Source organism: Mandrillus leucophaeus, unplaced genomic scaffold (assembly GCF_000951045.1).
Source record: "Mandrillus leucophaeus isolate KB7577 unplaced genomic scaffold, Mleu.le_1.0 Scaffold83, whole genome shotgun sequence".
Lineage (NCBI taxonomy): Eukaryota > Metazoa > Chordata > Mammalia > Primates > Cercopithecidae > Mandrillus > Mandrillus leucophaeus.
In genome coordinates this window covers 4,691,219-4,702,411 of record NW_012109030.1, presented here as the reverse complement: position 1 = coordinate 4,702,411, position 11,193 = coordinate 4,691,219, and the positions used below count along the sequence as shown (strand labels likewise).

The following is an 11,193-nucleotide window of genomic DNA, read 5'->3' as shown; positions in this document are numbered from 1 at the left end:
CAGTGAGCTGAGATCCGGCCACTGCACTCCAGTCTGGGCAACAGAGCGAGACTCCATCTCAAAAAAAAAAAAAAAATTCTGTTAAGTGAAATAAGCCCAGATGCAAACAAATGAATATTGTGATTCCACTTAGATGACATGTCTAGAATGGGCAAGCTTTTGTTTTTGTTTTGACTCTCGCTGTGTCGCCCAGGCTGGAGTGCAGTGGCACAATCTCGGCTCACTGCAACCTCCACCTCCTGGGTTCCAAGCGATTCTCCTGCCTCCACCTCGAGTAGCTGGGATTACAGGCACACGCCACCATGCCCGGCTAATTTTTGTATTTTTAGTAGAGCCGGGGTTTCACCCTGATGGGCAGGCTGGTCTCAAACTCCTGACCTCAAGTGATCCACCTGCCTTGGCCTCCTAAAGTGCTGGGATTACAGGCATAAGCCACTGCACCTGGCCTAGATTGGGCAAATTTACAGAAACAGGAAAAAAAAAAAGAGAGAGAGAGAGGTTACCAGAGGCTGCCGGGAGAGAGGAATGGCAAATTATTGCTTAATGGATGCAGAGTTTCTGTTTGAAGCCATGCAAAGGTTTGGAAATAGCAATGATTGTTGCACAGTGAATGTACTAAATGCTGCTGAATCGTATGCTTAAAAATAGTTTATGCTCAGCGTGGTGGCTCACACCTGTAATCCCAGCACTTTGGGAGGCCAAGCTGGTAGGACCGCTTGAAGCCAGGAGTTTGAGACCAGCCTGAGCAGTGTAGCAAGACATTGTCTCTACAAAAAGTAAAAAAAAAAAAATAGCCAGGTGTGATGGCGCATGCCTATAGTCCCAGCTACTTGGGAGGCTAATGTGAGAGGATCGCTTGAGCCCAGGAGGTTGAGGCTGCAGTGAGCTATGATCACGCCACTGCACTCCAACCTGGGCAAAAGAGCAAAACCCATCTAAAAAAGAAAGGAAGGAAGTGGGGGGGAGGAAGGAAGGGAAAAAAAGAGAGAGGAAAGAAAAGAAAGAGAAAGATGAAAGAAAGGAAGGAAAGAAAGAAAGAAAAAGAAAGAAAGAAAAGAAAGAAAGAAAGAAAGAAAGAAAGAAAGAAAGAAAGAAAGAAAGAAAGAAAGAAAGAGAGAGAAAGAGTTTAAATGGCAAGTTTTATGTTATGTGTGTTTTACCACATTTTTAAAATGCATTTGTCAAAGATGTTGGAAGGATGGGAAGTCCCAACAGAAGGTAATGTCAAGAATTAAAGAACCAAGATGTCTTTCTCACCTCTGTTTCCTCAAATGTGGACCTCACCAAGAAGCCCATGAACCTGATTTTGGTACTATAGAAAGTGAAACTGGCATCCTCTGTGGCAATGGCCAACAGGACCGCCTGGTGGCTTCAGGGTATGAGGAATGAGAATGTTGCTTTGGTCCTTAGCACCCGTGAGAGCTGCGTGCTCAGGCCTAGTCTCACCTTGGCCCAGTTGGGTGCAGGGCCCAGTGACCAGGGCATGTTGGGGCACCACAGCTGCCAGGAGTGTTTCCTTCCTATGTGGGCACAGAGCTGGTGCTCCCCTTGGTGCTGAAAATCCCATTAGGTACTTGATAGCCCAGGGTCAGCCTGGAGCTCACAGAGCCAGGCCCAGTCCAGAGCTTTGTGTGTTCATCTTCAGGTCTTTCGGACATTTCTCAAGCCCAGTAGACCAGCTACTCTTTGCCAACCCTGAGAGTGTGGTTTTGACGTAGAAGTTGATTCAGCATCGCTTTTTTTGTTGTTTTTGTTTCTGAGACAAGTTCTCATTCTATTGCCCAAGCAGAAGTGCAGTGGCGCAATCATAGCTCACGACAGCCTCCTGGGTTCCAGTGATTCTTCAGCCTCAGCCTCCCAAGTTGCTGGGACTACACGCATGCACCACCATGCCCGGCTAATTTTTAACAGAGATGGGGTCTCGTTATGTTGCCAGGGCTAAACACCTTGGCCTCCCAAAGTCCTGGGACTACAGGCTTGAGACGTGGTACCTGGTGGGCATCCTTTTATGAAGTTAAGTACTTTGGGGAGATGTCGAATATCCAACTGCTATCAGTAACCCTTAGGTGACTCGGGAGCGGGCTCAGGGGCTCACGCCTATAATCTCAGCACGGTGGGAGGCCAAGGCAGGCGGATCACCTCAAGTCAGGAGTTCAAGATCAGCCTGGCCAACATGGTGAAACCCCGTCTCTACTAAAAATACAAAAATTAGCAGGGCGTGGTGGCCTGTAATCCCAGCTACTCAGGAGGCTGAGTCAGGAGAATCACTTGAACCTGGGAGGTGGAGGTTGCAGTGAGCTGAGACTGCACCACTGCACTCCACCCTGGGCGACAGAGTGAGATTCCGTCAAAAAGAAAAAGAAAAAGAAAAAAAAAGAGTAGGTAACTTGGTTAGATAAGACAGCTAGCTGAAACCAGGGTCCTGACTGACAGGTATGTCAGGGGCCTCAGGGGAGGGCTTAGAAGTCAGACACCTTGAGCCCCAGGGATGGTTTCAGGCAAGCAAGGCCCTGTGCAACATTGTGAGCCAAAGGCAAGGGAGAGGAGAGAAGATTGATATGATTTCCACCTTTTCCAAAACTCATCCTCAGGAGGCCAGGCCTGCTCCACCTTGTGACCCCTGCCTTGATGGAGCTCTGGGGAGACCCCCTGAGGGCTACTCTGCTTTATCTTTCTCACTCACTCCATCCAGGGGCCAATTCGTGGATCAAAGAAGCCCTCCAAGACCTCTGTGCATTTGCTCATCATTGATTTACAAGAACAGGAGCTTTGCTGGCAAATAAGCCTTGGGGTTCTAATGCTAGGGCTATCTACTACCTACGTCTCTTTGGGTATTCATGTATCCTTTCTAAGCCTCAGTTTTTTTATTTTTGATGTGGGTTTGTTTGTTTGTTTGTTTGTTTTTGAGACAGGGTCTTGCTGTGTTGCCCAGGCTGGAGTGCAGTGGCATGATCATAGTCACTCTAGCCTTGAACTCCCCAGGATCAAGCGATCCTCTCTCAACCACCCAAGTAGCTGGGACTACAGGCAGATGCCAGCAGCCCAGCTAATTTTCTCATTTTTGGTAAGACGGTGTCTCTCTATGTTGCTCAGGCTGGTCTCGAGCTCCTGGGTTAAAGCCATCCTCCTGCCTCAGCCTCCAGAGTAGCTGGGCCTACAGGCACATGCCACCATGCCTGCCTTATGTTTTTTAATTGAATTTTTTTTTCTTTTGTAGAGACAGGGCCTCGCTTAGTTGCCCAAGCTGGTCTTGAACTCCTGGCTTCAAGTGATGCTCCCACTTTAGCCTCCCAAAGTGCTAGGATTACAGGTGTTAGCCACGGTGCCCAGCCTGAGCCTCAGTTTTTGAAACCATGAGCTGGAAATTGTTAAGACCTGTCTCAGAGGCAGGTTGTGAGGATTAGGTGGCCCCTTACAGTGCCCGGCAGAGCAAGGGCTCAAGGACAACAGCTTCTGGAACTGCATTCCCCAAAGACCTGTGTTTTCTCCATCTGTGTGGGCAAGACCTAGGGCCTCCTGTCTCCCCCTCCTGTAAGAGGACCTGCAGGCGCCCAACCCTGCATCCCGAATTCATCGCGAAAGGGAAAACAGTGAATGTTTTTCCATCTCCATGCTAGAGTTTTGGACCTAAAACATTTAAAACTGCTCAAAATAGAATACTATTTTAATAGTATGAGTCCAAATCACACTGAAGGAATTTTGAAGGCCACATTCTCAACTTTTAAATGCTTTTCCCCCAGCTGCCCACCAAGATAAACACATCTCTAGCAGAAGCGTGCGCTTCCAAGCTCTGACAGCCTGAAGTTTTCCCAGTACGTTCCTAAGGAAGTTTGATTTGCCAGGATCCAAGCCCAACACCTGTTTGCAGGGCTCAGCCAGGTGCCACCTGCAGGGCAATGGGCACAGCCTGTAGCACTTGACCCGAGGTGATTTCCTTTTCACTAGGAGATGCCTTCCGAGGGTGCTGCCTCCCCAGTCCATCAGAGCAAACAGCCAGGAGAACTGAAAGAGCTGACTCCCTCCAACAAAGGCGACCTAAACTGGGGCCTCATGTCCAAGTTCACGTGCATCCAGGAAGTACCAGGTGATTTTCCTCAGGAGTATTACAATCTTGAAATTTGGAGAAAGACCAAATAAGCAAATAAATAAATAAATAAACAGGGCTAGGTGCAGTGGCCCACGCCTATAATCCCAGCACTTTGGGAGACTGACATGGGCAGATTACTTGAGGTCAGGAGTTCGTGACCAGCCTGGCCAACATGGTAAATCCCTGTCTCTACCCAAAATACAAAAAATTAGCTGGGCGTAGTGGTGCACACCTGTAATCCCAGCTACTCGGGAGGCTGAGACAGGAGAATCTCTTGAACTCGGAAGTGGAGTTTGTGGTGAGCTGAGATCATGCCACTGTACTCCAGCCTGGGCGACAGAACAAGACTCCGTCCCCCTCCCCCCCGCCAAAAAAAAAGGAAAAGAAATAAACACACACACATATTCTCTAGTATACTGGTCTGATCCCCATTAAATGGTCTTAAGGATGTTTGGTGTGGGTGACCCTTGAGGGTACTTCATAGATAGCAAAATTAAATTCCACCCCATGGGAGGCTGTGGCTCAAAGGCAGGGCATCTTCTACCCGTGTCCCCAGCCGCACCATCCTCCACTGAGCCCTGGTGCAGCCAACACTTTCTGAGAGCAGACAGGAACCCTGTCTACTGAGGGGTTGAGGACAGGAATGAAGTGTGCAGATTGCCTGGCCAAAGACACTGGTCTCTCTGGGCCTTTTTTCCTTTGAGACAGAGTCTGGCTCTGTTGCCCAGGCTGGAGTGCAGTGGTGTGATCTCAGCTTACTGCAACCTCCGCCTCCAAGTTTCAAGCAATTCGCCTGCCTCAGCCTCCCGAGTAGCTCAGACTGCAGGTGTGCACCACCACGCCTGGCTAATTTTTTTGTATTTTTAGTAGAGACGGGGTTTCACCATGTTGGCCAGGGTAGTCTCAAACTCCTGACCTCAAGTGATCCGCCCACCTCAGCCCCCGAAAACTCTTGGCCTCCCTGGGCCTTTCCTACTCTTTATTTTTTGCTAGTAAGCAAAAGACCAAGGCTTAGCGAAGAGGATACAAATAGGAGAAGCATAAAGCCACAAGAAAACCATACAGAAATTTTCAGGGATCTGATGTTTTTGGATGAGTTGGAGCCTGAAGATGGGCTGTAGATGTCGATGCTGGGGCTGGGGTGAGAGGGTAGAAGGCAAGGTGTTTTCTGAGTTCAGTTTTCCTGGTTTGCTTCTGCCAGGAAGTAAAGAGGCTGAGTACATTGAATAGGTCAATAAAGGTCTTGATTTTCCAGGATGGAGAAGGACCTGGAGCCAGGACATTGATGTGGATATAAGGCACCTGTGAGTGAGTTTGAAATCTGCCCAATATGATCCTACCAAGGAACTTAAGCCTAAGTTCTCGTGCTTAGACGGAGAACACAGACCGGCACGGTGATGCCCAAGTAGGAGGAGGGAGGGAAAGGAGTTTTATATCCACGCAGTCAGCAAACAGTTGCCCCATCCCCACAGTCCCCAAGCCAATGGGAATAAAGGTATTCTGTCCCCTTCCACACCTTCTCAAGTTCTGTGTAGCCATTTTTCTCCCTTCTTTTTTTTTTTGAGATGGAGTTTCGCTCTTGTTGCCCAGGCTGGAGTGAAGTGGCGCAATCTTGGCTCACTGCAACCTCTGCCCCCGAATTCAAGTGATTCTCCTGCCTCAGTCTGTGGAGTAGCTGGGATTACAGGCGTGCGCCAGCACGCCCAGCTAATTTTTGTATTTTTAGTAGAGATGGGGTTTCGCCATGTCGGCCAGGCTGGTCTCAAACTCCTGACCTCAGGTGATCCACCCGCCTCGGCCTCCCGAAGTGCTGGGATAACAGGCACGAGCCACTGCGCCTGGCCCTCCCTTTTTTTCAAGGCTCTTGTGGATATGAATTGAAAGTAGACCTTCCCTTTTCTCCCTCCTCCAATGAAAAGTTCAATACCAGCCTGGCCAACATGGAGAAACCCTGTCTTTACTAAATATACAAAAATTAGCTGAGGGCGTCTGTAATCCCAGCTACTCTGGAGGCTGAGGCAGGAGAATCGCTTGAACTTGGGAGGTGGAGGTTGCAGTGAGCCAAGATTGCGCCACTGCATTCCAACCTGGGCAACAGAACAAGACTCTGTCTCAAAAACACACACACACACACACACACACAAAAAGTTGGGTAGAAGAAGAGAAAACAAACCATGTGATTTCTCCCCAAAGCTCCACCTCCCTGAAGACACTGGCTGAAGAGTTCTTACCATCGTTTTGTTCCTCCACAAAGTTCTCAAATTCATTCCTTTGTTCCTCGTAATATTCTCTCCGCAGCTCATCAGCCCGAAGCTTCTGCCTGTTTTCCGCTGTGAAAGCAAAAGAAGCAAGAGTTGCCCCCCAGGAATGAGGACATTTAGGGGCACACACTTAGGGGAACACAGTTCATCTGAGAAGTCACATCTGGTTGAGGGGTGAGTGGTTTGTGGGGGATTGTGGTTGGAGACTTCCCTGAAATTATTTACTCCTGACATAGACTTTAAAATTTGAAGGTGATTGCCGGATCCAGCTGCCTCATTTGCAGGTGAGAAGACAGAGGCCCCAAAGAGTAAAATGATTTAGCTCTGCTGATAAAGTTGGTGATGTATCCAAGTATACCAGGCCACTGGGAAACCAGAAATCCCATGCTGAGAAATGAATTCCGTAAAGGAATAATCCAACTTCATCTCACAGCCATGCAACATTTTCAAACACTTATCACGGCCAGGATGTAGGCTAAGCACTGGAATTAAAAAGCCAAGTAACAAAGATTCCATCCCTCCAGCCAAGTATGGTGGCTCACGCCTATGAGCTTAGCTACTAGGGAGGCTAAAGCAGGAGGCTAAAGCAGGAGGCTTGCTGGAGGCCAGGAGTTCAGGGCCACAGTGAGATATGATCGCACTGCTGCACTCCACCCCAGGCAACAGAGCGAGACCCTGCCTCAAAAAATAAATAAACAAAATCCTTCCCTCTGTTTAAGAGACCTATAGTTCAATAAGGAGAAAGATATAAGACAAGTTTTACCAAGCATTACAGCTGTTGGAATAAAAATTCCCGGTTGTCTGGAGGAAACGATGTAAAGGTCTCTCCTTTCAAGGTATTTCCCCCAACATGAGCTTCAACTGGAGAAACCCAAGAAGCCAGGGAGGCCACGTCTAGGGCAAGAAGAACCGGTCCCTCAGCACGCCTCACAGTCTCACAGTGGGATTCCCCTCACATCAAATGAGGGCGACGGAGGTACTGGTTTTTTGCCCCATCAACTCTGATGTGCAACAGGAGGCTGGGGGATGATGAAGGAAGCAGAGAAAGGGGAAAGTGATGGTTCCCTATCCCCCAACCCATATTACAGAGGTGCTGGGAGAAGCAACGAAAAGTCTTTGCAAAATGATAATATTGGAAGCCATCTCAGGCCAGGTGCGGTGGCTCATGCCTGTAATCACAGCACTTTGACAGGCCAAGGCAGGCGGATCGCTTGAGGTCAGGAGTTCAAGGCCAGCCTGGCCAACATGGCGAAACCCCGTCTCTACTAAAAATACAAAAATTAGCCTGGTGTGGTGGCAGGCGCCTATAATCCCAGCTACTTGGGAGGCTGAGGCAGGAGAATTGCTTGAACCGGGGAAGTGGAGGTTGAGATCGCGCCACTGCACTCCAGCCTGGGCGACAGAGCAAGACTCTGTCTCAAAATAAATAAATAAGCAAACAGAAACCATCTCAAATCCTTCTTGGAAGTAAGACGCTTACGTTAATGAATTATATAAATACTAGTTATTTCTGTTACTTTTTTATTATTTAAGTTAACTCAGATTAAAAATCAAGTTAACTGTGAACTGGGCTTAGTGCAGATTCCAGACGTCTGGAATGTTTCTTCCCAAACGTCTGCCGTTACCTACTTAGTTGCAAGAAACTTGAGTCTGTCAGGAGGGGTTGGTTATCCCATCCATACCCATGCCCCACCTCTCACTCGGCATCCACACATTTCTCAGAGGAGATTCAGGCTCAGAGACATGCATGACCTAACAGAGGTCACACAGCAGGTTGGGGGAGAGCTAGGACACCAGGCTCCCACACGCCACTGCCAGCTCAGCTTCCCTCTTCCCACCCACTGTGGGTCCTGATGTTGCTCCAAGTACCAGAAAGCCGTGGTGGGAGGTGGGGGGGCTTAGGGTTTAGGAAGCGGGTACTTAGTAAGTCACTGCCAATTCCTAAAGAAACATTCTCTGTCCCCTGTGTACTCAGGACAGGAAATAATATTCCCAAATGGCCTTTTCAGAGGTGCCACAAACTGGAGCTTTGAGGTTATGAATAGTAACAATTTAATCCTCAGGACAAGATAGTAATTTTATACTATGCGTCATTCTGTGCATTGTGTACGTTCCTTCTCAAGAACATGCATTCATCACACTCTCTTTTCACCCTTTATCCCAGAGGCGTAGAGATGTCAGATGCCTGTCTCCTGGTTCCAAATTCAAGTTGATTGAAGTGTCTGTCACCAGCCCTTTATCCAACCTGAGGGATCGCTGGGCACTGCCCTCCTGCCATCCACAGGAGTTGACCGGGTGACAACAGATGCGTTCACACATCTGGGTGTTCACCAGGCTGTCCTGCACCTCCCACGACTAACAGACACACCGAGCTTCTGTCCCAGGTGAGGAGCTTCAGGTTAAATGGTGTACTCATTGTTTGGAGTCGGCTTAAGGGGACAGAAGAGGCTGTGCGCGGTGGCTCATGCCTGTAATCTCAGCACTTTAGGAGGCCGAAGCAGGTGGGTCACCTGAGGTCAGGAGTTCTAGACCAAAATTAGCCAGGCATGGTGACAAGCGCCTGTAATCCCAGCTACATGGGAGGCTGAGGCAGGAGTATTACCCGAACCTGGGAGGTGGAGGTTGCAATGAGCCAAGATCCTGCCATTGCATTCCAGCCTGGGTGACAGTGAGACTCCAGCTCAAAAAAAAAAAAAAAAGAAGACAGAAGCTATTTGCCTGGCCTAAAATCGTGCATTTCTCCTGGAAGTCTGTCAGAAGATTGCTTTTTCAATTTTGATCAAGAACAGTCCAGCTTCCCTCCCAACCTTTCAGTGCTTCTTGACATTGACCAACTTTTAAATATCAAGTTGTATGAGGCCTGGAGGTTTTCCTAGCATTGTTATGCTTATCAGAATTTTTTTTTTTTAAAGAAATTTCATCTCCAAGCATTTCTATCTCTGTTCTTCCCATCATTTGAAAACAGTCCTGTTATTTTTACCAAGCAAATCACCTTGCTGAGTGCCCTGAAGAATACAAAGAGTTCATTCACGCACAGGCACGAGGAGGAAAGACTCAAGCCAGAGACTTGGGCGGTAGGGTCTGAGCTCAGCGTCTTGGAAGAAGCAGATTCAGGAGGAGAAACTCAAATGCCCTTAGGGGTTGACAGGTCAAAGACATGAGGACCCTGAAGCCAGGACTCCACAGGCCCTACAGCAGGCTGTGTAGACAGGCTCACCCCAGTGCATTGAAAATGAAAACTTAAAAAAAAAACTGCTGGTTGAACACAGCTCTTTCAGAGGCTTGTAAATAAGGAAATTAGGACCAGAGGGAGGAAGTAGCCAAGGCCACTTAGCAGCACAGCTGTCCCCAGACCCACATTTCTCAGCACCCAGTGTCCTGTGCCTTCCCATTGTGCGAAGCTGTTGCTTTTACACAGAAGCTGTGCTGTGCCAGTACTCGCAAAGCCCACACTGATGTGTGGAGCTCCTCCAGACTGGAACATAGATTTCCCTCCCTACACCTTTCTGAAATCGAATGCATTTTATCCCTGTTAGGTGCATTTAATGTAGTAATCTAACATAGCCAAGAAGCGGGACAAGAGGACCTGTCTCCAAGTATCTTTGCAGAGGTGGGGCCTCCTTACCCTGACAAAGTATTCAATCCAATGTACGACCTACAGTCAGGAAATAGGGTGTAATTTCTCATTCAGAGCTGCAGTCCCTTTGAAACCCAAGGACCTGGGGTGAGCCCTTGGTATCTGGTTGCATCCTACCGCCTGGCTGACTGGGAGAGGAGGAGCCGGGACATGCAAGCAGAGGTGGTGATGGGGGGATCCCTCCAGCATCCTTACCATTGACCTCATCTCGGGACTTGGGGGACCGCTTGCCGCGCCTCTTGAGGAAATTCGAGGCATCTGATTCCTGCATGAAAATCTTCTGTTTTGCATCTGAAACCCAGGAGAGGCCTGTTACCAGCAGCATGGGGATGCCCGGGCTGCTGCTTCACTGGCTGCACCTGCCCTGCCCCGTGGGTGGCCCCTGCACTCACCTTCACTCACCTCTTCTTCCGCCGCCTGTGTGGTGCCCACAGATGCACCGGTTCCCTCTCTCAGTACTGTAGGACAAGGGCACAGAGTGAGGCTGCAGTGTCAGAGGGGAGCCCAGACCCTGAGTTGAGCCCCCATACTGCTTTCCAGGCTAAGCGTCCTGTCAGGCCCTGGCAGGAGCCCCGTGCTGTCTCACATACCAGCTGCAGAGCCAGTCTCCCCAGGAACCCACCAAGCAAGTTAGCCTGAGTTTTTCTTTCTATTTTGTTTCTTTCTTTACTTTTTTTTTTTCTGTATTACATTGTGTTCTACACACACACACACACCCCCACACACACACCCACACACACACACACACCGCTTAACAATAAGCATACCCCTTTTTACCTGCATCTCCTGAGCAGCCTTACCTGTGCCTGGCAAGTCTCCCTTACCATGTAACTAACACCCTCCACCTTGACCCTCCCGTACTCACTAGACAGGAGCACCACGGCGGAGAAGCAAGACAGCAGGAGGGCCTGTTTCCAAGTCATCTTTGCAGAGGTGGGGGCTCCGTCCAGGACCCACAGGGCAGACCAGGCGTCCTGCACCCTCCCAGGTCCTCACTTCTGAGGCAGGCAGCCCAGGCGAGAGGGAGGAGTGGGGAGGGAAGAGAGAGAGAGAGGCAGGAGGCTGGGATGCCACTGGGGGAGAGGAGGAGGGGGCCGGGCTGCCCTCTCTATTGGCTGCTCCTAGACGGAGCACCGGAGATGTTTTTGGCACCTGGCAAACGTCTCCAGAAGCAGAGCTTGTAGTTAGGGCCCTGGCTGAGACGGTCT

At 49.4% G+C, this 11,193-nt stretch overlaps 1 protein-coding gene across 3 annotated transcripts in view; it reads right to left on the bottom strand.

The window, feature by feature from the left end:
- The window catches only part of UCMA (upper zone of growth plate and cartilage matrix associated), a 13,181-nt gene extending 2,219 nt beyond the window's left edge, over nucleotides 1–10,962 (bottom strand). The window contains exons 1-4 of one of the 3 annotated variants that reach the window (XM_011968138.1): nucleotides 10,851–10,962; nucleotides 10,378–10,443; nucleotides 10,181–10,276; nucleotides 6,319–6,417 (exon numbers count right to left, since the gene is read on the bottom strand). In XM_011968138.1, the coding sequence (XP_011823528.1) occupies nucleotides 6,319–6,417; nucleotides 10,181–10,276; nucleotides 10,378–10,443; nucleotides 10,851–10,908 (319 nt within the window). In that variant the 5' untranslated portion in view covers nucleotides 10,909–10,962. The remainder of the gene's footprint in view (nucleotides 1–6,318; nucleotides 6,418–10,180; nucleotides 10,277–10,377; nucleotides 10,444–10,850) is intronic. The other 2 variants (XM_011968139.1, XM_011968140.1) reach the window with 2 other exon arrangements.
- Nucleotides 10,963–11,193: the final 231 nt, after the last annotated feature.